Source organism: Aotus nancymaae, unplaced genomic scaffold (assembly GCF_030222135.1).
Source record: "Aotus nancymaae isolate 86718 unplaced genomic scaffold, 86718_ANA_hifiasm-v0.15.2.pri h1tg000016l, whole genome shotgun sequence".
Taxonomy (NCBI): Eukaryota; Metazoa; Chordata; class Mammalia; order Primates; family Aotidae; genus Aotus; species Aotus nancymaae.
This window is the reverse complement of record NW_026988428.1, coordinates 34484559-34511321: the sequence shown is the minus strand read 5'-3', so window position 1 is coordinate 34511321 and position 26763 is coordinate 34484559. Positions and strand designations below refer to the sequence as shown.

Sequence of the window (26763 nt, the reverse complement as noted above, 5' to 3'; positions counted from 1 at the left end):
CCTAGATATATGATTTCATCCAGTTTAAAAATTATTGAATGAATAAATCACTGTTACACTTCCTCTGTGAAGTCTTTCCTAACCCAGATGGAACTGATTGCTTCTCTTCTCAGAAGTGCCTATATTGGCTGATAGATACTAAATACTTAGAAACTAAGTATTCACATGGATATATTTTAGTACCTGTCTAAATTATAAACAACATGAAGGAAATAACTGTATTTTTATACATCTTTGAACCTTGTTACCATCTAACATGCTGTTTTGTAGAAAGCAGAAATATACGTATTGATTGGTTGATTTATAAAAGGACTATATTATACGAAAAAAAGAGTACTGAATTTGATATCCACATCCCAGAAAATGCCAATTATAAATAACTCATAAAATCATGTATTTGGGATAGTTCCTAATTTCAAAGAGTGTATTTCCAAAGACAGTTCTATGCTCCATGGTTACCTCTTTGCCTTTCTTCCCCCTTCCTCCCTCCCTCCTTAATTTTCATCTAAGAGCTAAAATACAGATGACCATTGGGACAAAAGAGCAGAGAACTATGAACTCTTTGAACCAAGAACTGTGTCTTTTTCATTCTTTAACCCTACATTACCTGACAAGTAGTAACTGCTTAAGGCATATTTATTTAATGAATTTATGTTTTTGGTATTTTTACTGCTACCTTCCACAATTTCTTCAGAGTCATCCACAAAAAATTCCTTTAAGGGAGGCCTTTTGGGTCGTTTCAGAGTGTTGAGAAGCTGCTGGATTTTTGTGGATACTCTACTACTGACAGGAACACCTATAAGGGAAAAAATGGTAAGTTAAAATTTGTTGACTGTAAGGATATTTTAGTTCCTCAGTTCCCTCAGGAGCTTTTATTTCTAAGAATGTTTGGCCTTTGTCCATAGTCTCCTTCTCTTTCAAGTGGACCAAATATGTACACAACAAGTTTTATGACAAGAGAGAACAAATATGGTGCTATTATTAATTAGACTTAAGGATTTCACCTAATCTCTCTCTTCTGTTATTTTTTTTTCTTTTTTAATCTCTTCCTATGATTTTGAGCAAAAATCTGTTATTCTTTTCTTTTTCCACATCAGGTTTTTGTTCAAAGTATCTTTTGGAAGTATCCACTAAGTTCAATTAAGTGGCAACACTGCCACTCTGCAGACAATGAAAAAAAGGTACTCAGGATTAGTTATTAGTGGGCCAACTACAATGTAGTTCTGCTGGGCTAGGTAGGAGCTAATGTTCATAATTTGAATTTTTCTAGTTTAATTTACACTGTAGCTACCAAAAACAACTCCTTACCGTCAGCTGTATCCATAAGGCTGGACCTGTTGGATCCTTTGTGCATGCCTTTAACTATTCCCGAGGGGGGCAGGTCAATGTTTGCTGGGCGTATGGAGGAAGATGATGAGGAGGAAGAGGTAGTTGTGGTGACATCAGGAGGAGCAGAGAAATTCTCTGAGAGGAGAAAACAAAATTTAGAATTATATTAGCAGCAAAAACAAAAATCTTCAAATCATTGGATTTTTTTTTTAAACGTTGAAGGAAAGAATATAAATGGGGCATTGGCTCTTGTAAAACAACCTTTAAAAATCAGATTCTACTAGTAAGACACAATGGGAGAACAATAAGTTAAGTCAGGGTATTATCAGCTTTTCAAAATTATTATTTTGTAAGACCTGAGTAGCCTTAGTAAGATCAAATCACACATTCAATGTTTCTCAAAACATTATTTTCTATACAGAAAGGCTGGTAGAAATCCAATGTTATAAAATAATCATAATAAAAGTTGCAGTGACTTCGAAATGAAATCAACTAAGATCATAACTGGCTACTAATATTGTAGTCTCTCGAACATTTCTTGATGATTATAGTTATCTAGAATGTTTTCCCTTCTACCAAAGAGCAAACTCATATCTTGAATGTGCGTCAGACTGCACAAGTTTCCAGATGAAAAAACTAGATAAAAGTCCACTTTTATCTTTTATACAATAATCCATAGGTAATTTGAATCTCCTTGACAGGTAAGGTTCTTCCCTTGCTCCCTAAATAGCGCTATTGCTTCCCTAAATAGTGTTATTCTACTCTACCACATATAGGGATTCTTTTTATCTTTGAGACAGGGTCTCGCTCTGTCGCCCAGCCAGGAGTGCAGTGGTGCAATCACAGCTCACCAGATCCTTTGTGCAACCTTGCATCCTTAGCCTCAACCTCCTGGGCTCAAGTGATCCTCCCACCTCAGCCTCCCAAGTTGGGGACCACAGGTGCATACCACAGTGCCCAGCTAATATTTGTATTTTTAGTAGCGAAGGAGTCTCACCATGCTGCCCAGGCTGGCCTCAAACTCCTGGGCTCAAGCGATCCTCCCACCAATGCCTCCCAAAGTGCTGGGATTACAGGCGTGTGCCACCACATCAGGCCTCAAGATTCTTAACATGGAGAAACTTAGCGAGTAAATTGGAAAAAATCCCTGTTGAACAGGGACATGTAACAACAACAACAAAAAACCACTACATAGTTTTTAGTGGCTTTTTGTGATTCTTGCAAATCGTGTATTTTCCTCCCTCTAACTTCTCCAGATGTTTTCTTCTAAGTTTTTTGTAAAACTTAAAAAAGGAAAAAGCATAAAATAAATAATTTCTAGAATCGATTTAGGGGTAAGGTCTCTATGCTCTTAAGTCTATAATTACTAGTTGAAGAGTTTTTAAAGTTTTAAATATACTATATTTCAGTATATCGTTCTACAGGATAATGTGGTAATGAAAAGCACTAAAAGAGACATTTTTATTTGGCCCAGCAATTCAAACTTACAGGAATATACCCTAAGGAAATAATCAGACAAATGCACAAAGTTGTGTGTTCAAGCACATTCATTCCAGCAGTTTTTATTAATAGCAAAAAACTGGATACTACTTAATAGGGGAATGGCCAAATAAACCAGGGCAGAGTCATACAGTGGTGTATATTGAAACTATATAAATAGTAGTGTAATTGTAATGATATAAAAGATGTTCATCACATACTGCTAAGAAAAGCAGGTTATTAACATCATGTTTAAGACAGTTCATTTTTTGTAAAATCAAAACCAAAATCTTATATACGTAAGTAAAATCTAGAAGAATATACACTACAGTAATAATACTAAAGTATCATCCATGGGAGGTAAGATTATATGTTATTTTACTTTTCTTTTACCTATATTTTTGAATTTTTCTATTAAGAACATGAATTACTCCTGTTATAACAAACATCCCAAAAGCAATAATGTGGATAAAATGGTTTCTATGAGTCACTGAACCAATAACTTTTCACAGGGTAGTAGAAGCAATGAAAAATATGAGGCTGGATGAAATATCTTGTTCACAAAAATCCAGGTAAAAGTTAACTGGGTATTAGGATAATATATTTAACAAGTACTATCGGTATCTTTTAGACAGATGTGGAAATAAAACCTCAGCAATCATGGCTCTGTTGCTCACCCTCCATGGCTGGAGAGGTGGTCAATGTGCACATCTTTGTAGCTGCTTCAGCAGGCTCAGGAAATGGCACAGCAGGGCAGAGTAAAGCGTGGAGGACAAGTCATCAGTTGTTGGCATGTGGCTTTCTCAGGAGGGCAGTCATACCCTCAAGGTAGCTATTTCTTTAAAAATTACAGTCTTGAATTGAAATTTTTCCAAGTTTTTCTCTTTTTAGAAATCAGTTAACAGAATAAAGATCTATGAGGCGATATAGACAGGTCACTGAGATGAAAATTAAGACGCCAAAATGTAGATTGTCAAGAAAGAAAGGGAAAGGTATCACAGACACATAATGTTAACACACATTACTTAGTGTAATTTGTAACAACCAATTAAGCAAAAGCAGAGATCTGAGCTGTATCTTTATCTGCAGATGTCACAACTCTTTAAAAAAAACCACACACATAACATAAAGCAGGGCCAAGCAAAAGCTACGCTCCATATAGTAGCATCTGCAGTATATTGATAGCAGCTCACAGAGTACCAACATCCTCAGCCTGCACACTCCAGTGTAGCAATATCACAGCAGCAAGGACAACAAATCCAGTCTTTACACTAAAGACAAAAGGCCTCACTTATATTGGCTCAGTATAGATTTTGCTCAGGTTTAGTGTTTTTGGTTTAATAAAATACAGATAACAATCCTGGGAAAATCTAAGATGTTACATTTTTCAACCTTTTAATAGACTGAATATTCTTCAGCTGGGATAACCCCACACTAAGACTGGTGTTATATCTTGCAGCTTGAGTATTGCTTATGGAAATAGCTATGGCTTCAGGTGGGCAATACTACTCACCAATAATGCAGGTGATACCTATTATTCCTGTGATAAATGTATTGCTGGTGTTTCCTTCTTTGCCTCATTAACTGTCATGTTTTCTCTAATTGTATTTTTTGGGCCATACCGAAAAACCTAACACAAACCATAAACTATTTCCTGGATACTGGGAGCCAAATGGAAGGCAATTTGGGCTTCTTGGGTAGATCCAGCTCCTACCTATTCGAGTATTGGCAAATACATCAGCTAGAGACCCACTGGTTCCTTTGACCTCTCCGTGGGACAGCGTAGAAGATGCGGATGAAGAAGTGGACGATCCCTGAATAGAACGGTTGATCCAGGACTCAGCATTCTGTAAGCTCTGTTGCAAGGCAGCAGAGAGCGCAGCTTGGCGTCTCAGAGAGCCCTCATCCTCAGAGGCCGAAGATGTGTCTGTGTGGAATTAGAAAACAAGAAATTCTCGATCCTACCTAGAACAGAGACTTTTCAGTTCTTGCTCATTGATCACACATTCAGTTTCGACACCAGCAAAACATTCGCATTCTTAATGTAGATTAATATGTAAAGTTTCTCAAGAATCTCAAGGAAAAGTCTATGGACTAAAGCCTACAAATATAAAATAGCCTAACTCCATAGGTAATTTTTAATTGTTTTCTTTTAAACTCTTTCGGAATATTTAAACTTCATTCACTGCTTTTCTGTTGTAAGCTTAATCTAAATTTTTTTAGTCCATCTACTTATGTTCAAATAATACTGAAGTACTTATATGTCTTCCTCAATCTCTACTTGTGATAGGTTGCTCCATTGATTTTGAGAAGGTACTTATTAGTCTCTAAGGAAATGATCTTAACAGGGAGACACAAAAACTTAATTCTTGTTAAAAACATATCTGCCAGGCCGGGCGTGGTGGCTCATGCCTGTAATCCCAGCACTTTGGGAGGCCGAGGCAGGCAGATCACCTGAGGTCAGGAGATCGAGACCAGCCTGGCCAACATGGCAAAATCCCATCTCTACTAAAAATACAAAAACTTAGCCAGGCATGGTGGTGGGTGCCTGTAATCCCAGCTACCTGGGAGGCTGAAGCAGGAGAATCGTTTGAACCTGGGAGGTGGAGGTTTCAGTGAGCCACGATCATACCACTGCACTCTAGCCTGGGCAACAGACCCAGACTCCATCTCAAAAAACAAACAAACAAAAATATACGCCAAACAATGAGCTAGGTGCTGGGGAATGAAGTGGCGTAAACAGTCCTTAGCCTGGAGGCACTCATGGCTTTAGTAGGAAAGGCAGCCAGTCAGGGGGTACAGGTAAGCTTTCCAAGCATGGCAGGAGAAGGCACAGCATCAGGATTTCTTTCCTTAATTTTCGGTTGGAGAACTGTGAGAAATTCACTGATGTCTGCATTCAGCTTGGCTCTGACTTCAGGAAAATAGGCCTAAATCAGAAAGGCATGCTGGGGGAAAAAAAAAACAAAACTCAACCAAATAGAGGGAAGCAAAAGCTGAGGGAAACAGAAGTCAGGAATTCATTCCAAGGTTCTAAGCTTATGAAGCATACAGTTAAAGAGAGTATTTGGTCTGATGTGAGATTAACCTTTCTAAATGATTTCTGAGTGCTACGATTTATGATTTGTGAATTGAATTTCATTCAGTTTTTAAAAATTAAGCATTCCGTGGTTAGTGCTGCAGAACCCTTTCCTCTAACTCAGGTGAAACTGTAGGTTCATGTTCTGTTTTGGTTCAAAGAGCCAAATACGTAACTAATGGGGCTGGAAAACTGCTGGCACCTCACAATGAGAACCTGAACCACAAATTACTGATCTAATCCAGAAGTTAAATTCTGCAGGCCCAGAGCAAGAGAGAAAGTTAAATAAATCTGGGCTGGGCACTGGGGCTCAAGTCTGTACTCTTAGTACTTTGGGAGGCTGAGCTGGGTGGATCACTTGAGGTCAGGAGTTCAAGACTAGCCTGGCCAACATGGAGAAACCCGATCTTTACTAAAAGTAAAAAAACTAGCGAGGCATGCACACCTGTAATCCCAGCTACTCGGGAGGCTGAGGCACACAAGAATCGCTTGAGCCCAGGAGGTGGTGGCTGCAGAGAGCAGAGATCGTGCCACTGCCCTCCAGCCTGTGAGACACAGTGAGGTTCCATCTTAAAAACAAAAACAACCCCAGGAAGTTATATAATGACTATATATCCTTGCTTCTTGTTCTGTACTACCTCCAACTTATTATTTCATACTGAGGGAGGTCTGAGGCCTGAGACTGATTGTTTCTGCTTTTTAAAAAGTACTAATCACAATATGTGCCAGGAACTATGTCAAGTCCTGGGGGTTCTGAAGTGTATGAGTGTTTATGACACAGTAGGTGCCCTAAAAAGGCTTACAGGAGACACAAAAGCCCACAGATAATTTCAAAAGAATAAAATAGATGCTAAGAAATGGGAGTAATCAAAGGGTTTCACAGGATGGGGACCAACCCCCTAGTCAGGGATTTCAAATACTTCTATGTAAGTAGAGCAAAGACTTCGAAGGGGGATAAGGGGTAAAAAAAATGAGGATGGAGAGATAGTGACCAGATCCCAAGGAGATAAAGTGATGAGGTCCATAAAGAAGAATGAGATCTATCATGCAAAAGGGGGTGATTAAAGGAAAATTTAAAGAAAAAAAGAAGTAATCACATCTGTACCCCTTTAAAGAAAGCATTTTGTGTAATTTTCAGAAAATATTCTAACATTTCAACTGTACCCCAGGAAGCAAATATTCCTGTCTTAGCAAACATGTTAAAAAAGGGGAGGAAATTGAGATAGGGCCCATGGGACAGGCGAATTTGACCTTAAGAATAAAGTATTTGCAAGGTAACTTATCTCGAGATTCCACAATCTCCAATGGATTTGCAGGCTGCTTTTATTGTATCATATATTTTAATTTGTTTAAGTTTAAAATCAGAATAATCCAATTTGCAAAAGACAGTAAAACCAGTATTTTCATGATTAGGTTTACAGAAAATTGGTTTCATTATGTTTCTATATTGGATCAATTATGCAATTAGGAGTATTGTTTCAATTCAATTACCTTGTTTGCCTGCCAGTCTCAGTGTTTAATGACTTATAACCATGGGGCAACTTAGTGTAGCGGAAAAAACATGGCTTTGGTGTCAACCTTCCATTCAAACTCTGGGATCCACCTCTTACTAGCTATGTGACTTGAGGACAAAATTACCCATCTGAGAAGACTGTTTGCTTATTTGTCCATCTGACAAACACACTAAATACTACATTAGTTGGTAGGAATGAAAAGTTGGGCAACAAAACATCGTCTTTACTCTTAAGGGACTGAGAGGAGTTCGAGGAGTTCAAGACAGGCGCCCAAGGAAGACCCAACCCAAGGCCTGATGGGTAAGTAGGAATTAGTTATGAAGGGCCCACAGGTGGGGAGAGTGCAGTGTCAGGTAGAAGGGGCAGCACTCAAGAAAGCCTGGAGGAGACAGAAAACTTTCTGAAGACGTTAAAGAAACAGAGACTAGCCAGAGTGCAGGATGCAAGACTGACAGTCATGGAGATGAGGCTGGACAAGTAGGTTAACACTGGGCTATCAATGGCCTTGTAAGACAAGCTAAGGAAACTTCCCTTTATCCTAATCATAGCTGGGAGACCATGAACAAAGAATGTACAGGAAGCACCCACAGCAGTGCCAGCCCACAGCAGCTGGCCAATAAACATTAATTCCCCCTCTCATCCCCAGGAGAATGGTTAAAAGGAGTATGTATTTCTTTTCTTTTTTTTTTTTTTTTTTAAATAAAGACAGAGTTTCACCGTGTTGGTCAGGCTAGTCTTGAACTCCCGACCTCAGGTGATCCGCCTGCCTTGGCCTCCAGTGTTTGGATTACAAGGTGGGCCACCACGCCCGGCCTATGTATTTCTTTTTGATTTGGAACAATCTGAAATTTTCCCTAAGAATAATTTAAATGGCTAGTTCCAGCCTATAAACATGAAGGGAAAGATGACAGAAATTGACTAAAGGTTGGTGAAAAAATAGAAGAAAATAATACTATGCCAAATCATGCCACCTAAGAAATTAGGTGCTTACTATGACTAATTCACTCTATGGTCACAGATAAGAAACTAGCTGGGTGAAGTTAAAAGATGATTATGTGGTAAAGTCGATACAAAATATAGCACTGCTCTGGGATTGTATCTTTTAAAAAATCAAAACAAGGACCTTTAAATATTATTACTTTTTAAAGCAATATGTCACCCAGGAAATTGCTATTAATTTGTAGAAATTTGGGCAAAATTAAATTAATAGAAATTTATTGTTTTCCCACTGATTCTGCTCTGATTAAACATAAACTCATGACTGTTATCACTTATAAATATCATCCCTAAGCTCTTATATATAATGAATATGTCTATACAACAGAAAACAATTTTGAAAACAGTTTGTCTTTCAGTTTATAATCTGCTGTGATTTTAACAAAGCACTATTGAATACTGGTCACCAGTAGTCTATAATCCATTTATAACCAATTAGAAAACATAAACAATTAGTGTGTTGGCCAGGCACATTGGCCCACGCCTGTCATCTCAAGCACTTTAGGATGTTGAGGCGGATGGATTGCTTGAGCTCAGGAGTTTGAGACCAGCCTGGGCAACATGACAAAACCCTGTCTCTACAAAAAATACAAAAACTAGCCAAGTGTGGTGGCATGTGCCTGTAGTCTCAGCTACTTGAGAGGATGGCTTGAGCCCAGGAAGTGGAGGCTGCACTGAGCCAGGATTGTGCCACTGCATTCCAGCCTGGGTGACAGGACCAGACCTGGTCTCAATCAACCAACCAACCAACCAATCAATCAATCAATCAATCAAACATATACCTTGTTGATTTGGGAAGAAAAGTGCTAAATTTGCTAATCCAGCCCAGGCTGGAGTGCAGTGGTGCAATCACAGCTCACTGCAGCCCTGCCCTCCCAAGCTCAAGTGATCTTCCTACCCCAGCCTCCTGAGTAGCTGGGACTACAGGCAAGCATCACCATGCCCAGCTAATGTTTTGTATTTTTTTGTAGAGACAGCATTCTGCCATGTTGCCCAGGCTGGTCTTGTACTCCCAGGCTCAAGCGATTCTCTCACCTCAGTTTCCCAAAGTGCTGTGATTATAGGCGTGAGCCACCATGCCCAGACTACTAACTTCTTAACTGCTGTAGCACTCTTCTTCCTCAGCCATGTGTGGAAATGACTGTTCTTTTAGAAAATGTATTATCTAAAAATGTTTAAAAAATTTAAACACTATACTGTTTATCCATTCCACTCCTGTGTATTTACTCAAGAGAAATGAAAGCATATATCTATACAAAGACTTGTACATGAATGTTCATAGGAACTTCATTTGTAGTAGCCACAAATGAGAAACAACTCAAATGCCCATCAACAAAGGATTATATAAACAAATTGTAGTATACCCTACAGCAATAAAAAGGAATGCTTCACTGTTGTGATCTATATAACAACAGGAATGAATCTCAAAATAATTACACAGAGTGAAAGAAGTCAGGCATCCACATCCCTGCAGAGTAAGATTGTATGGTTCTATTTGTATAAAGTTCTAGAATATGCAACTAATATATAATATATAACAACTAATGTACAGTGGCAGGAAACAGATCAATGTTTACCTGGGGATGGAAAAAGGTGAGAAGGAGAGATTATGAGGAAATCTAGGGGGAGGGGGGTATTAGGGGAGAGGAATGATGGATATGTCTTTTTTGGAAGACAGGGTCTTATTCTGTTGCTCAGGCTGAACTGCGGTGGTGCGATTATGGTTCACTGCAGTCTTGACATCCTGGGCTCAGGCGATTCTCCCGCCTCAGCCTCCTGAATAGCTGGGACTACAGGCATACACCATCTGTAGGCCTAGGTACTCGGGAGGCTGAGGCAGGAGGATCTTCTGAGCCCAGGAAATCTAGGCTGCAGTGAGCTATAATCGTGTCACTCCACTCCACTCTAGGCGACAGAGCGAGATCCTATCTCAAAAACAAAAAGATTCATGGGGATGAAAATATGCCTTGGTGACAGGACAGTAACATCTAGGAGCCAGTCCACTTGAGGGATACTGTATAAATTAGACAAGCTTCCAGAAAGAGAGTACCTGCTAATAGGTTCCTACGACTGGGTTCATATATCAAGATTATAGGCCCACACTGTAGCTTAGAATGGCAGGTAAGTCAAGACTCACTAAAATGAAGAACTCATCCTAATAACCACTACAAAATCTGTCACCTGAACTAGGCCAGGAAATGGGAGGTGACTCCCAAGTAGGAACTTGAAAGAACAAATAAATAAAACCACCACCAGGCCAATAATACATGATCTAGAACTCAGGGAAAGAAGTGTGCATGTGTGTTTGGGTGGGATGAGGTACTGTCAGTCAGAAGAGTGTTATTTTCTTTTGCTTTGGTGGATTAGGGGAGTTTAAGACTTCCAGAAATACCGTAAAGAAAGGCAAAGGAAGTTTCTATGCAGGCAAGGGAAAAATTTGAAGCTAGAGAAGGAAAATCTTTAGAGACCTGAGTGAGCAGGCCAGGAATAAAAGCATATATAGATTGTAGAACACTTACCAAAATAAAACAAACAAACAAAAAGAATATACAGAAAAGAAGATCAAAAAGTTAGTTCTGGAAGCAAGGCCAACCGGAATCTACCCTGAGCTACAAATTCTAAGCAGCTTAATCAAACACTATACCTAACCTGCAGGGAGTAACTGATTCAGCAGACAAGGGTTAGGGAGACTTTCAGAACTACCCCAGAGATTTTTAGCATCCCACAACAATCTGTCTGTGTGTACAGAGAGTTGGCTGGGTACTGAAAAATTGGTCTGAAAGCTAAGTGGCAGGAGGTCCATGAGCTGCCTGACTAGCTGAGATACTTTTGAGAGAGGGGACACTCATGAGTAACTACTCCAGGGCACTCTAACCACAATGAACCTCCAAACAATGTTTTTTTCTTTTTTAGGTATTTTCCCATATCTATAAAAAAGTTTACAAAACTTTTATTATTAAAAATATGGAAGTAAAAGGACATTTTTTTCATTGACTGCCTATATGAAAGCTAGATCAAATAAGCAGCAATTGTTAGAGCTCCACAATTAACCAGAAAATCTTACTCAAGGACAGAACAGAATAGGAGGCAATATGTCAAGTGGCCTAGGAAATGGGCTTTCGAAGTCAGGCTGCTCTAGACTGTAATCTCAGCTTTGCCACTGATAGGTGTCGAGCAAATCAGAGCTCAGGGTCTTAATCGTGGTGTCTGGTGTTTTCTTTCCACTCTCACTCACGGTAGATTATTTCTACAGTGTTTTTATTTATTAGCTCACATTCTGTAGATCTTTCTCTGTGGAAACCCTGAGTCCCCCATGGAGTTCGTGTCCTTTCAGAGATCATTTGTGCCCAGGGTTATCATCAGCCTATAGCCACTTTTTAATGTTAGTTCTTACCAGGCAGGTAGTGCCGTTCAAACCTTGTACCCACTGACCACAAATTCTCAGGGAAGGGGCCTGTCCCTGTTATTTCAAGGCCAGGCACCAGGCAAGCTTTTCTGACATCTTCTTTTGCTGACAAGTTACCTTCTTCTAATTCACTCAACTGCTAAAGATGTAACTCCCTCCAGGGATCTTAATTCCAGCTTGCTACCTCAACCTTAAACAGGCCCAAGGTTTTATTACTGTAGTTAAAATTAAGGTCCCCCATTTACGGATATTCCTCGCCACAGGCCAGTGGATTTGTTCATCATTCTCCCTTGCTCCTGTATGCATTCAAAAAAAAAGCTGGTTACACTTTACTCAGCATTTCTAAAAGAACATTTTCTTTCCCCTGTCTTTCTAGGAGAGAATTTTCAGGTGATCTAATTGGTTATGTGTCTAAAAACAGAAGTCTGGGCAAGTTATTGAGCCTCTCTAAACCTGTTTTTTCATCTGTAAAATGGGGAAGAAGACTGCTGAGAGAACTAAAAATGAAAAAAATATATGTTAAGCACTTGGCCCTTTGACTGGTACATGGAGGGCATGCAACAAATTGTAACCATAAAATTACTCTTATCATCAAACCTTAAATTTTACAATCAGGTATTGAAACAAACAAATTCAACTGGATATCGTGGGTTTTTATTGTGCCTTGGCTTAAAGAACACTGGATATTCACTAGTCTCCCAAGTAGCTGGGGACCACTGGTCGTAACCCATACCAATCATGAAATACACTATTAAAATGATCTGACTCTGTTAATTACGGCACATTTATTATGGAGGTCTGATTTGCCAACTCTGTTTACTTTGTGGTTTAGGTTAAAATTAGAATATTTAGGAAAGACTCTCCAAACTGGTAAATCAGCAGGTATTCTCTTTTAACTTCAAATTAACAGACTGATAAATATTTTGGACTATAAGCATTCAGAAGACAACAGTTATTTAATTTGTTTGTAAAAATACTCATTCCAGTACCATGCATATACATGAGTATCTATTAGGAAAAGAGGTTTTTGTGTTTTTTTTTAAGATGAGGGTCTCACTCTGTTATCCAAGCTGGGGTACAGTGCTGTGATCATGGTTCACTGCAGCCTTGACTCAACTGATTATCCCACTTCAGCCTCCTGAGTAGCTAGAACCACAGGCATGCACTACCATGCCCAGTTCATTTTTAAAAATTTTATTTTATTTAGCATTATGAATGAATTAAAAAATATTATTTGTAGAGATGAGATCTCTTGCTATATTACCCAGGCTGGTCTCAAACTCCTGGGCTGAAAGGATCCTCCAGCCTCAGCCTCCCAAAGTGCTGGAATTATAGGCATGAGCTGTGGCTATAAAGTATAGAGAATTTTCTAAATAAAGACGACAGTTTAATAGAATAATGAACATAACCAAGAAGATTTTGAGTCTGACACTTAGTTACTTTTTGACCTGGGGCAAATTACTTAGCCACTATGGACCTGCTTATTTCCTCATCTCTAAATCTGCTCTTCCTACTTTTCAGCGTATTTATGAGAAACAAATGATGCAGGGCAGTCATTAGTACCTGAAAGTCCTTTGCATACCGTAATGTATAATTCCATGAAGCATTCTTAAAGTAGGTTAAAAGGATAATATCCCAGTCTGTTCCTGGGTATCATTTCCATATATAGAAATACAGAGCAGGGTGTGCTGGCTCATGCCTATAATCCCAACACTTTGGGAGGCCGATGTGGGAGAATCTCTTGAGCCCAGGAGTTTGAGACCAGCCTAAGCAACATAGTGAGACCCCATCTCTACAAAAAAAATTAAAATATTAGCTGGGTGTGGCAATACATAGCTGCTGTCCCAGCTACTAGAGAGGCTGAGGTGTGAGAACTGCTTGAGCCTGGGAGGTTGAGACTGGAATGAATTCTGATTGAGCCATTGTACTCCAGCCTGGGCAACAGAGGCTGTTTCAAAAAAAAAAAAAAAGGGAAATTCTCCTTGTTTTCTTACTCTAGCTACTCTCAAGCAGAGCCCTGTGTGAGACAGACTTCTAAATTTAAGCCAGTTGAAACAGCTTACTGTGCTTTAGGGTTATTAAGTGGTCTATTTGGTCATCTGTGCACTCTCAGAATGCAGCAAAGGGTAAGTCCACAAGGGTACAGAAAAAGCTTAGAGGGAAAAAATATATGCTGTAGTTTTTGCATTGTGCTTTGCTGTATGAATGAGTAATAGCGTTACACAAAGAACCCCTACAAAGAAAGAGCTGAGGTAATTGCCTCATGACATTAGTAAATGATTTCAGCACATAAAGGGAACTGGATGGCAGTAATTCAAGCAGTCTAAAAGACTCTGAAAAAGGCCATAGGCACTAAAAGAACCATAGATTGCTACCAATTTAGAGAATTTAAATTTTCTAATCTACAAGATAGAAATTAGTGTTTATCAATAAACAAATTTTAGGGTGACTGACATCTTATCATTTAAGAGTGATCTGTGAACAAAAGACAAATTATTTCCCATGCCAACTATTTACCATATTTTCCAGACTATATGATACTATAAATAAAGCCAAAATATCTGACATATTTTACTCCTTAATCCTTTTTTATTAAATCCCCCAAAAAGAACAGCTCTAAATTTTCATCAATTCAGTAATTCAAACAGTTATTTGTTGAGTGCCTCCCAAAGAAGCTGACTGGCTAGTGCATTCTGTAAGTCATCCCAGAAACCAGATGCATACAGGACAGCAAGTGCAGAGTGATGCCTTGACCCAAGATGCGCTTTACGATGTACGCTGTGACATCTCAGGCAGCGTACAAATAAATAAAGAGGCAACTAAATCCTGTAAAATCTTAGGCTAATTTTTCCCTGCCAGAGTGGCACAACTTTTTGTTTGTTTTTTAAAGAGATGGAGTCTCACTCTATTTCCTAGGCTGGAGTACGGTGGATTGATCTCGGCTCACGGCAGCCTTGACCTCTGGATCAAGTGATCCTCCCACCTTAGTCTCTCAAGTAGCTGGAACCACAGACATGCACCACCACACTCGGCTAATTGTTTTATTTTTTGTAGAGATGCGGTCTCACTATATTGCACAGGCTACTCCTGTCCTAGGCTCAAGCAATCCTCCCACCTTGGCCTCCCAAAGTATGGAGATTACAGGTATGAGCCAACACACTCAGCCCACGACTGTTTTTAGGTCACTTTTATCCCTGGCCAGAAGCTGATTAAAAAAAAAAACAGCCTATAACAGCAACGATTAATGTAAATTTTCTTTCTCCTTCCCTTCTCTTGAGCTTCCCTTTCCTTGAATGCAGACTTGGCATTCTTTTAAGTTTCAGTGTTTCTGTGGCTATCAGAGTAGATATGCAAGATAAAACCTATTCCACATGCTTGGATTAGGCTGTAACAAGTTCTGGGAGATACTGATGTAGGGTTAAACTACAACAGGCATTGGAAACAGCCAATTGGTAGCTCTTAGAGAATGGCATCTGATTCCTAATATGGGAACAGCAAATTCTATGCCCTAAAATGAAAGGTGCTAATGGAAGCCTTATAATAGAGTTCTTCCCACATTTCCTCACTAGAGCAAAGTATTTGTCTTAGGCATGTGTGTAATTGTCGCATGACAGCATCAAGACATCCCATGTGGGGGCTGTGTGAGAAATCACTATGCAGGGTGCGCTCAATGTTTCCCCTTGTTGTGAGAGAATTCCTCTTCTATCTGACAACACAGATGTCCCTCACAGCACATGAAGGCTTCTCAGATACTATTCAGAGATCTCCAAAACAGGAGATAAATGGGTACAGAACCTTTTTGTTACTGTTCTGCTGGATACAAGTCTTAGGAGAGAGGACCATATCTTTGCAATCATGAAATTATTGAAACACATAAGGTGATGGAGAACATTAGGCCACATCTCCAAGGCTGCAGACAGAGGAGAACATTAGTGTTTAGAAATACAGAGGCTTATAGCGAATTCCAAAGGACTACAGTCTCATTCAGTGAACAGCTGCGATTTGTTTCTAGAGCTGGTAAATTCCTCTCAGGCAGTGACTTTTGTAAAAGGGGACAAAAAAGGTTTCCAATCCTTTTGAGCATTCTCAAGGTCCTTTGCTGCACTCTCACATTTCACCCAAAGCCTCGAGAGCAGCCTATTTACTCTGAAACTGCATGTCTTTGATACAGCTTTAGAGGGGATTGTTTCTAAGAACTATATGTCATGCTGCTCCCTACCCTTTGCCATTTACTGCAACTGAACCCTCAGCCACACTGCAGTGTAATCTGCCAGAAGGGAATAGCTACTAAACTGAGAGCCCCCTTTGTCCACGAGGACCCAACTTGTGCTGTATTAATGTAGAAGGGAAACCATCCAAGATTTTCAATGAGTAGGTTTGAAGTATGCACAAACTGTCTTACTGTGATAGCCGGCTAGAGGTATCCTGTACTACATTTTGAGAAACACTTGAAGCCACAGAGCTATTTCTCTTTCAAACATATTGACACCACAGATGTGAAGAAAAAAAGCACACACAGTTAATGAGCCCATGGCATACCCAAATGCTCTGAGAAGTTAGCCAAAACCAAGGAGAAAACTATTAATATTAATCAGGGAATAGGATCAGTATAAACAGCTTAAACACTTGACAGCTGTAAATAAAAGTCAACCACAAGGCAACCTAGGAATCTCCCCAAATACACAGTAAGTAGTTTAGACCAAAAAAGTATGGGGAAATTTGTTTCCAAAGATTTCATTACCAGTAACATGAAGGTAGAAAGAGAGACACTATATTGAGGCTCTGAAATAGATTTACTATGTTTAGTCTCAAAGGCCTATATCAAGATCTTGTCTGGAATTTGATCTAAAAAAATTTTTTTCAAGCTTCCACTAGAGAAGTATAAAAAAAAATTTTTTAAAGGTTTTAAAAAACTTTGGGAAAGATTCTGAACAGATAAGACAACTTAGATTATTTCCAGTTATTCCTCAAATATGAAGTTATAACTCTTAAATTTACTTTAGGGGGTATAAGGATTCCAAGTATGGTGAACAGGGATGGGATAAAGATACCTAGTTCCCATTGATCTCATGACCCCATTATAAAAAGTAGATTCTTAAAAATACATAAATGTGTACAAAATACATTAACACACACACACATAAACACACTTATATACGTTTTGCAGGTCTATTACAACTTTGCATGATTGCTCTTCCGTAATCGTCAATGACACACAAACTTTTGTCCCAAGTCCAACTATTCTTATGCCTGCTGCAGAGATGAAGCATTTGGTCTACGAGTATAAATGAAATAAATATATGACTACAAGTGGTATTTTCGGTGACAATGAAAGTGGCTATTTAACCACAGCAGGATTTTGGCCTAAGCTTTGGCCTATATTTATAACTATATAAGTTTGGGGGTTATGGGGGAGGAAAAAAGGCTGGAATTTAGAAGGAAAGTTTTTGTTTTGTTTTGTTTTGAATAGTTTTACTCTTAAGGCATCTTTTGTGTGCTATTTATGAGGTGAAACGCAAAAGTCACCTTCACAGTTTTCTTACATTGCACTAATGGTGGGGAGAAGATTCTGGTTCTTACCTCAGAAAAGAAATAGCAGAACTTATTTCAGGAACATCAAGGTAGTAACTGTCACAGAGAAAAAGCTCTGATAAACCTACCAGGAGGCGTGCAGGCATCTGCAGGAGACTGAACAAATGTGGATCGTCTTTTGGTTGGCATGGGCAAAGCCATCTTCTGTTCTTTATGCTTTGCCAGCGCAGCCTGAACTGCTTCTGTGTGGATATCTGAAAAATTAAACATTTGCATTTATTAGCTTCCAGCTCTTAAAAGTGTTTACCACTGTGAGCTGAACTATCACTGCCTCATTTGTTTGAAAAAGAAACAAAAGGTAAAGGGGGGCCAGGCACAGTGGCTCACGCCTGTAATCCTAGCACTTTGGAAGGCCGAGGAGGGTAGATCACGAGGTCAAGAGTTCAAGACCAGCCTGACCAATATGGTGAAACCCTGTCTCTACTAAAAATACAAAAATTACCCGGGCGTGGTGGCACGTATCTGTAGTCCCAGCTACTTGGAAGGCTGAGGCAGGAGAATTGCTTGAACCAGGGAGGCGAAGCTGCAGTAAGCCAAGATCATGCCACTGCACTCGAGCCTGGGTGACAGAGCAAGACTCCATCTCCACGGGGAAAAAAAAAAAAAAGGGAAAGAGAATGTTTAGGTGATTTTTATTTATAATTTGATTTAGACCAATTAGAAATAAAAATCAAAAACATAAATAAAAGAAGCCAAGGATAATTTTTATGGAGGAGGAAAATGAAGCCCAGAATGATATGTGACTGCTCAACATACCAGACAAAGAGTTGACAGAGATGTGGGGAGGTGGGTGGGAACGGAATACTGAGTCTAACATGCATCTGTGCCAGGCAGGAAATCCTGCCTCAAATGGAATGAGTGCTGTGCAGGTGCCTGGAGAACACTCATTATTTTTCAAGAAAAGAAGCTTAGGATTTGCTTAACTGTCTGAAAGAAAACTTGGATGAGACCCCTCAGTTCTATGCCACAGGAACAGAAGGATTGAATTTGATCTAGAAAAACATAAGGGCAGAGGTTACTTGTTTGCCACTGTGGGCACAAAAAAATTTCAGCTCTCTACTTGAACGTCTAATAGGAATCTCAAAATTAACACATCCAAACCAAAGTCTTGATTTTTTACCCCAACCCCAAAGCTCACTCTATAGTTCCACAAAATGGAATCATACTGTACACTGTATTTTGTATTCTCCTTTAAAAAAAAACGAAACAAAAAAACTTTACAAAATCTTACTGAGGTATATAACAGCTGAAGTAGCTTCCTAATGCACAAAAAGCAGTTTCCTTTTGTATAAGAATGGGCCTAATCCACACCCAAACTATCCTTCCATACCTCTCTATAAAGTAAATATAGCTCTTATAAGAGCTAGACCAATGAGATCCTTTTTTTTCTTTTTCTTTTTAGAATTTAAATACTGAATCAAGAAACTGCAGGTCCTAAAATGGTGAAACTTTATGACCATGCGGCAATGCCCTAGAAAGAAGGAAGGTTTTAAACTTCAAGGTTGAGATTCCCAGAGTTATCTCTCCTTTCTAGGGGTTTCTCAAACGTTGTGTTTCTGTGACCTACTTCAGGTATTTAAGGTAGCCTATGTAAGGTGGCCTCTGTTTCTTGCAACCAGAAAACCTCCACTAATACAACTGGAAACATCTCACTGTGTAACATAACTTTTAAGGGCTGGATAGTATATCTCTGCATGAATGTGCCATGATTTACTTACACAATTCCTTATTATCAGATACTAAGTTACTTCTAAATTTTTATTTTTTTAATTAATTTTTTTATCCCCTATAGACTATCATCTGATATTTCCAAATTTTTGTAACTATTTACAGAATAATTCAGTATTTTCACCTTAGCACATGTCTAATTATTTTCTTAGAATTAATTTTAATAACTGCTGAGATCAAAGTACATGTACTTCTTTTTCCAGAAATATTTCAAACATATTTCCTAAAAATAAGGAATTCTGTCTTATATAACCCCAGGATATTATTCAAAATCCAGAAATTGGCCAGGTGCAATGGTTCACACCTGTAATTCTAACACTTGGGAGGCCTAGGCTGGTGGATCAATAGAGGTCAGGAGTTCGAGACTAGCCTGACCAACATGGTGAAACTGTCTCTACTAAAAATACAGAAATTAGCCAGGCATGGTGGCACCTGCCTGTAATTCCAGCTACTCAGGAGGCTGAGGCAGGAGAATCACCTGAACCCAGGAGGTGAAGGATGCATTAAGGCAAGATCACACCATTGCACTCCAGCCTGGGTGACAGAGCAAGACTTCGTCTCAAAAAAACAAAACAACAAAATCTAGAAATTCTTCTTTTTTGTTTCATTTTTTTTTTTTTTTGAGATGAGGTCTTGCTATATATACTGCCCAGGGCAGGACCTGAACTGGGGTCCAGCGATCCACTCACCTCAGCATCCTGAAATGCTGGGATTACAGGTGTGAGCCACTGAGCCCAGCCAAAATCCAGAAATTCAACATTGATACAAACTATTATCTAACCCACAAGCCATATTCCAACATAGCCAGTTGTCTCAATAATGTCCTCTGTAGGTCTTCCCCTCACCCTTCTTCCTGATCTGGGATCTACTGGAGGAAATCCCACATGTTTAGTTGTCCTGTCTCTTGATTCTCCTATAATCCAGAACTGTTTCTCAGCCTTACTTTTTCTTTTATTGTCTTAATATTTTTGTACAGACTAATTATTTTGTAAAATGTTCTTCAATTTTGGATTGTTTCATATTTTCTTATAATTAGTTTAAGGTTATACATTTTGGCAGAAATTCCATAGAAATAATTTGTTGTCTTCTTTTTTTTTCGGGGGCGGGGGTAAAGATGGGGTCTCACTATATTGCCCAGACTGGTCTCAAACTACTGGTCTCAAGGAATCCTAATTCAGCCCCCAAAATGCAGCACTGGGATTACAGGCATGAGCCACCATGCCCAGCCAGAAGTAATGTTTTTCTCAAAACATGATGTCAGGATGCAACTGCTCCATTATGGTAATATAACTTTAATTGCAAAGTTGGTTACTTTGGTGAACATGGTATCTGCTAAATAAATTCACTGTAGTTACCATTCTTCCCCTTGTAATTAACAAGTAATTTACAGTAGGAGGATACTTTTGAGACTATAAATGTTATATACATTGTCATCCTTTCAACTCACTAGTTTTAGCATCCGTTGATAATTCTTGGTGAAATCAACTTCTTTTTTTTTTTTTTAAATAGAGATGGGGTTTCTCTATGTTGCCCAGGCTGGTCTCAAACTCATGGGCTCAAGGGATTCTCCTGCCTTGACCTCCCAAAGTGACTGGATTACAGGTGTGAGCCACTGCAGCTGGCATATAAAAAAAATTATTTTTAATGGAATGTTTCACAAGTTTTGTGTCATCCTTACTCAGAGGCCATGTTAATCTTCCCTGCATTGTTCCAATTTTAGTATATGTGCTGCTGAAGTGACGGAATCAATTATTATAATAACAACTACAATATGATAATTTTATAGCTCCACCATTTCTTCTACATTTATTTGCTGGTATTTATTATAAGAAAAAGCTTTCCTGGCCAGCACGGTGACTCACACTTGTAATGTCAGCACTTTAGGAGGCCAAGGAGGGTAGATCACGCAAGGTCAGGAGTTCGAGACCAGCCTGACCAACATGGTGAAACCCTGTTCCACTAAAAATACAGAAATTAGCTGGGCATGGTGGCGCATGCCTGTAGTCCCAGCTACTTGGGAGGGTAAGGCACAAGAACTGCTTGAACCTGGGAGGGGGAGGTTATAGTGAGCCAGGATTGTGCCATTGCCCTCCAGCCTGGGCAAAAGAGCAAGATTCCATTTCCAAAGAAAAAAAGAAAAAGCTTTCCTTTCTCCCCTAGTTATTTATATCAACATGAGCCCACTGATTCTCATTTTATTCCATGACTATTCTGTTACTATCATTATTTTGATGCTCTTATTTTTGCAAATTTGGCCAATAGGAGTCCCCTTCATACTGATTCTTATGTCCTTTGGACACAGTTCCATTATTTTGAGCAGTTGTTTTATGACATAAGATATTTCATGCTCACGAGGTACTTTTCCTGCTCCAGCCCTAGAATTATACCTTTCTTCAAGGAAAATGTGGCTCCTTTTAGGGAAAAATGAATGGTATTTAAAAACCAAGATCTTGGCCAGGCGTGGTGGCTCACACTTGTAATCCCAGCACTTTGGGAGGCCAAGGCGGGCAGATAATAAGGTCAGGAGATCAAGACCATCCTGGCTAACACAATGAAACCCCATCTCTACTAAAAATACAAAAATTAGCTGAGTATGGTGGCGCACTCCTTAGTCTCAGCTACTTGAGAGGCTGAGGCAGAAGAATCCCCTGAACCCGCAGAGGTTGCAGTGAGTGGAAATCACGCCACTGCACTCCAGCCTAGGCGACAGAGCAAGACTCTGTATCAAAAAAACACACAAAAACAAAACAAAAAAACCCCCAAGATCTTAGAAGCAGGGGTACTCAGTGCTATTGGTTATCTTTTCTAAGCCCTTTTGGTGGATCAAGAAATTAATACATGTATAACATGTGTTTCTAACTATATTTAAAATGATAAGTTCATATTAATACTTCCATTTCCAATTCAACATCATTCTAATTTTCCTTCTTTCCATGTATAATTCCCTTCTCTAATAGGACAAAACCTGGTTCACAATAGTCTCAATATATTTTACTCATTTCTCAATCCGACCATACACAGGAAGTACATTTTAAAAATTATTTTTTTGAGACAGGGTCTCACTCTGTCACCCAGGCTGGAGTGCAGTGGCATGATCTCAGCTCACTGCAAACTCCACCTCCCAGGCTCAAGCAATCCTCTCAACTCAGACTCACGAGTAGCTGGGACCAAAGGTGCACGCCCAGCTAATTTTTTGCATTTTTGGTAGAGACGGAGTTTTACCATGTTACCCAGGCTGCTCTCAAATTACTGGGCTCAAGCAATCTGGCCGCCTTGGACTCCCAAAGAGCTGCGATTACGGGCGTGAGTCACTGCGACCAGCCAAAAATTGCTATCTTATGGCAATATGAAAGATAAATCTTCTAACTAGTGTTCAGTATTTACTTGTAGTCCTTTTGGTCTTTAGACTTAGGACATATAATTAAAGTATCATGGTAAAAAGCTATTTGAGTTAGTTCTCATTTTTTCCTGTTTTGGTGTGGTTATATAGTTAACAGAGTTAGGTTCATTTTTTGTTTATATTCCATAAGTCTTTCCCAATCTTGCTGATTAAAAATTAACATGGTTCCAAAAGCCAAAACTATACCAAAAAGTTAGCTTAAAGAAGTATTACTACCCCAACAATCACTTGTACCCCAATCCCACCCATCCTCCTCTCTATAGGTAGTAGATACATATATATATTTACAATTTTTTATAAAAATAAGCAGACATATATGTCTTTTCATTTCCCTTTCATGAACAAAAGGAAGTATATTATATTTTTTGCACTTTGCTTTTTCCACTTAACAATACACCCTGGAAATCATTCTCTATCAGCATTCTTCATTCTTTTTTATAGTTGTGTAGTACTCTGTACACAGTTTATTCAACTATTATCCTATGTCTAGACATGTAGGTGTTTCTAATATTTTACAATTAAAAATAATGCTGCAACAAATAGCCTTCTGCAAATATATTTTTATACTAATTAGGGCATATCTTTCAGAGTAAATTCTGATGAGAGAATTCTAAATGAAAAAGCAAATAATTATCAATTTTGTCACATCTTGGAAAATTCTTCCCCAAAAAGGGTTTTTACCACACTGCATTACTACTAGCAATGTACAGGTATACTGCTTCCCCACAGCCTCACCTTTGGAGTGTGTTGTCTAATTTCTTGATTGCTGCCAACTTGATAGCTGAGAACTGGTATCCTAGTACAGTTTTAATTTGTGTTTCCTTGATCATTAGTGAGATTAAACCTTTTTGCAGAGGACTTAAGGGCCATTTGATGTTGTCTGTTTTTAAGTGAAGTGAATGTTCATGTCACTTAGCCATTTTTTTCTACCAGCCTTCTCTGTTTATTTTTCCTTATATTAGAAATCTTTTCTGGCCAGGTGCAGGGGCTCATACCTATAATCCAAGCATTTTGGGAGGCCAACATGGGAGGAGTACAAAACCAGCCTGGGCAACATAATAAAACCCTACCTCTACAAAAAATAAAAAACTGCCCATGTGGTGGCATGTGCCTGTAGGCCTAGCTACTAAGGAGGCTGAGACAGGAGGATCACTTGAGCCCAGGAGGCTGAGGCGGCCTGAGCCATGATTGCACTACTTGCACTCCAGCCTGGGCAACAGAGTGACACTCTGTCAAGAAAGACAGAAGAAAGACAGAAAGACAAGACGGATGGATGGACGGACAGAAGGAAAGAGGAAAGGGAAGGAAAGGGGGAAGGGAAGGAAAGGGGGAAGGGAAGGAAAGGGGGAAGGGAAGGAAAAGGGGAAGGGAAGGGAAGGAAAGAGAGAAGGGAAGAGGGGAGGGAAGGAAGGAAATATTTTCTTTTGGTATGGCATTTGTTTTTGTTTTTCCCTTTATGGACATTTGGATAGCAGGCATTTGTTTTTTCGACATTGTTTATGGCTTTTTTTTAACCATGCAAAAGATGTTTTTTTAAAAATTATTACAGAATTAAGTTCTCAAATCAAAAACCAAACTATAACATAAGGAACTAAAAAAAGAACTAAATCCAAAATTAGGAGAAGGTGCTGGGCGTGGTGGCTCACGCCTGTAATCTCAGCACTTTGGGAGGCCAAGGTGAGTAGATCACCTGAGGTCAGGAGTTTGAGACCAGCCTGCCCAACAGGGTAAAACCCTATCTCTACTAAAAATTCAAAGAATTAGTCAGGTGTGGTGGCAGGCGCCTGTAGTCCTAGCTACTCGGGAGGCTGAGGCAGGAGAATCACTTGAACTCAGAAGATGGAGGTTGCAGTGAGCTGAGAGCATACCACTACACTCCAGCCTGGGCAACAGAGTAAGGCTCCATCTCAAAAAAAAACAAAAACAAAAAAACAAAAAAAAAGAAGGAAAGAAATAATAAAGATTACAGTAGAATTAAATGAAACAGAGAATAGAGAAATAGGGGGCAAAAATCAACAAGCCAGTTGGTTTTTTGAAAAGATCAACAAATTGACAAACCCTTAGCTTTCTTAAGAAAAAAATAAAGAAGACTGAAATAACTAAAATAAGAAATAAAAGAGGAGACATTACAACTGGATGCCGCAGAAATAAAAGGAATTATAAGAGACTATGGGCTAGGTACAGTGGCTCATGCCTGCAATCTCAGCAGTTTGGGAGGCCAAGGTGGGCAAATCACATGAGCCCAGGAGGTGGAAACCAGCCTGCACAACATGGCAACACCTGTGTCTACAAAAAACACAAAAAGTAGTTGGCATGGGTGAGTCTGCTTGTGTAGTACCAGCTACCAACGGTTGTGGCAGGAGAACTGAGGCTGTAGTGAGCCATAATTGTGCCACTGCACTTTAGCCTGGATGACAGAGAGAGACCTTTCTCAAAAAAAAGAAAAGAAAGACTACTATGAATAATTGCTTACCAACAAATTGGATAATATACAAGAAATTGGATTAACTCCTAGAAAGATAAACCTACCAAGACTGAATAACGAAAAAATAGAAAATCTCAACAGACCTATAACTAGCAAGGAGACTGAATCAGTAACTAAAAACTCCCCAACAAAGAAAAGCCCAGGACCTGACAGCTTTACTGGAGAATTCTATCAAACATTTAAATAAGAATTAATGTCAATCTTTCTCAAATTCTTTCAGAAAACCTGAAGAGGAAGATCACTTGAGCCCAGGAGGTGGAGGCTGCAGTGAGCTATGATCACACTGCTGCACTCCAGCCTGGGCACAATGGAGGGAGACCCTGTTTCCTCTTTAAAAAAAAAAAAAAATATCGGTTGTTTTTCGGTACACTAACAATGAACTACCTGGAAAGAATATTAAGAAAATATTTCCATTTATAATAGCATCAAAAAGAACAAAATACTTAGGAATAGACTTAACTGAGGAGGTGACATTAAAAATACAAAACATCTCTGAAAGAAATTAGAAGCAGGAAAGAGATCCTGTGTTCAAGGACTGGAAGACTTTATATTGTTAAAATGTCGTTACTGAAAAAAAAAAAAAATGTTGTTACTGTCCAAAGCATTTTACAGATTCAATGCAACCCCTATCAAAAATCCAATGGCATTTTTTTTTCCAGAAATAGAACAACTCTAAACTCTTTACACATAACCTCGAAAGATTCCAAATAGCCAAAACAATATTTATAAAGAAGCACAAAGATGGAGTCATCATATTTCCTTTTCCTTTATTTTTCTGAAATGGAGTCTTGGTCTGTGGTCCAGGCTGGAGTGCAATGGTGTGATCCTGGTTGGCTCACTGCAATCTCTGCCTCCCAGGTTAAAGTGATACTCTTGCCTAAGCCTTCCAAGTAGCTGGGACTACAGGCGTGTGTCACCATGCCCAGCTACTTTTTGTATTTTTAGTAGAGGCGGGGTTTCACCATGTTGGTCAGGCTGATCTCAAACTCCTGACCTCAAGTGATCTGCCCACCTCGGCCTCCCAAAGTGCTAGGATTACAGGCATGATTTTGAAACTATTACAGAATGGGCATGGTGGTTCACACTAGTAATCCCAACACTTTTGGAGGCTGAGGGGGGAGGATCACTTGAGCCCAAGAGTTTGAGACCAGCCTGGGAAACACAGTGATATTCTGTCCTATTTTAAAAAAAAAAAGTTATTACGAAGCTCCTATATTCAAAATAGTTTGGTACTGGCATAAAGACCAACATGAAAACCAATGGAACAATAGAAAGCCCAGAAATACACTCTCTCATATAAGGTCACATGATCTTCAACAAGGGTGCCGAAACTACACAATGGGGAAAGGATAGTCTCTTCAACAAATGTGTAAGAAAACCAAATATCCACATGCAAAAGAATGAAAATCGGCTCTTATTTAACATGATATACAGAAATTGACTCAAAATAGATTAAAGACCTAAACAGTAAGGCCAAAAACTAAAACTCCTAGGAAAAAACAAGAGGGAAAAAGCTTCATGACATTGGATTTGACAATAATTTATTGAATATGACACCAAAAACACAGGCAATAAGAGCAAGAATAGGCAAATAAGACTACGTTAAACTTAAAAACTTCTGCACATCAGAGGAAACAATCAACAGAATAAAAAGATAACCTGCAAAATTGGGAGGAAATATTTACAAACCATATATTGGGTAGGGTGTTAATATCTAAAATAAAGACCTCCTATAACCCAGTAACAAAAAACATA

General features: G+C 39.1%; 1 protein-coding gene and 1 non-coding gene across 6 annotated transcripts in view; both read right to left on the bottom strand.

Annotated features, from left to right (window-relative positions):
* DIP2B (disco interacting protein 2 homolog B) overlaps positions 1–26763 on the bottom strand; it is a 269995-nt gene that overhangs the window by 75667 nt on the left and 167565 nt on the right. For 2 of the 5 annotated variants that reach the window (XM_064377073.1, XM_064377074.1), the window contains exons 4-7: positions 17464–17589; positions 4523–4735; positions 1309–1464; positions 677–796 (exon numbers count right to left, since the gene is read on the bottom strand). In XM_064377073.1, coding sequence (XP_064233143.1) covers positions 677–796; positions 1309–1464; positions 4523–4735; positions 17464–17589 — 615 coding nt within the window. The other 3 variants (XM_064377072.1, XM_064377075.1, XM_064377076.1) reach the window with 3 other exon arrangements.
* Positions 20753–20864, bottom strand: LOC135275495 (U6 spliceosomal RNA). Its single transcript, XR_010343124.1, has one exon. It is a non-coding gene; the product is annotated as a U6 spliceosomal RNA (small nuclear RNA).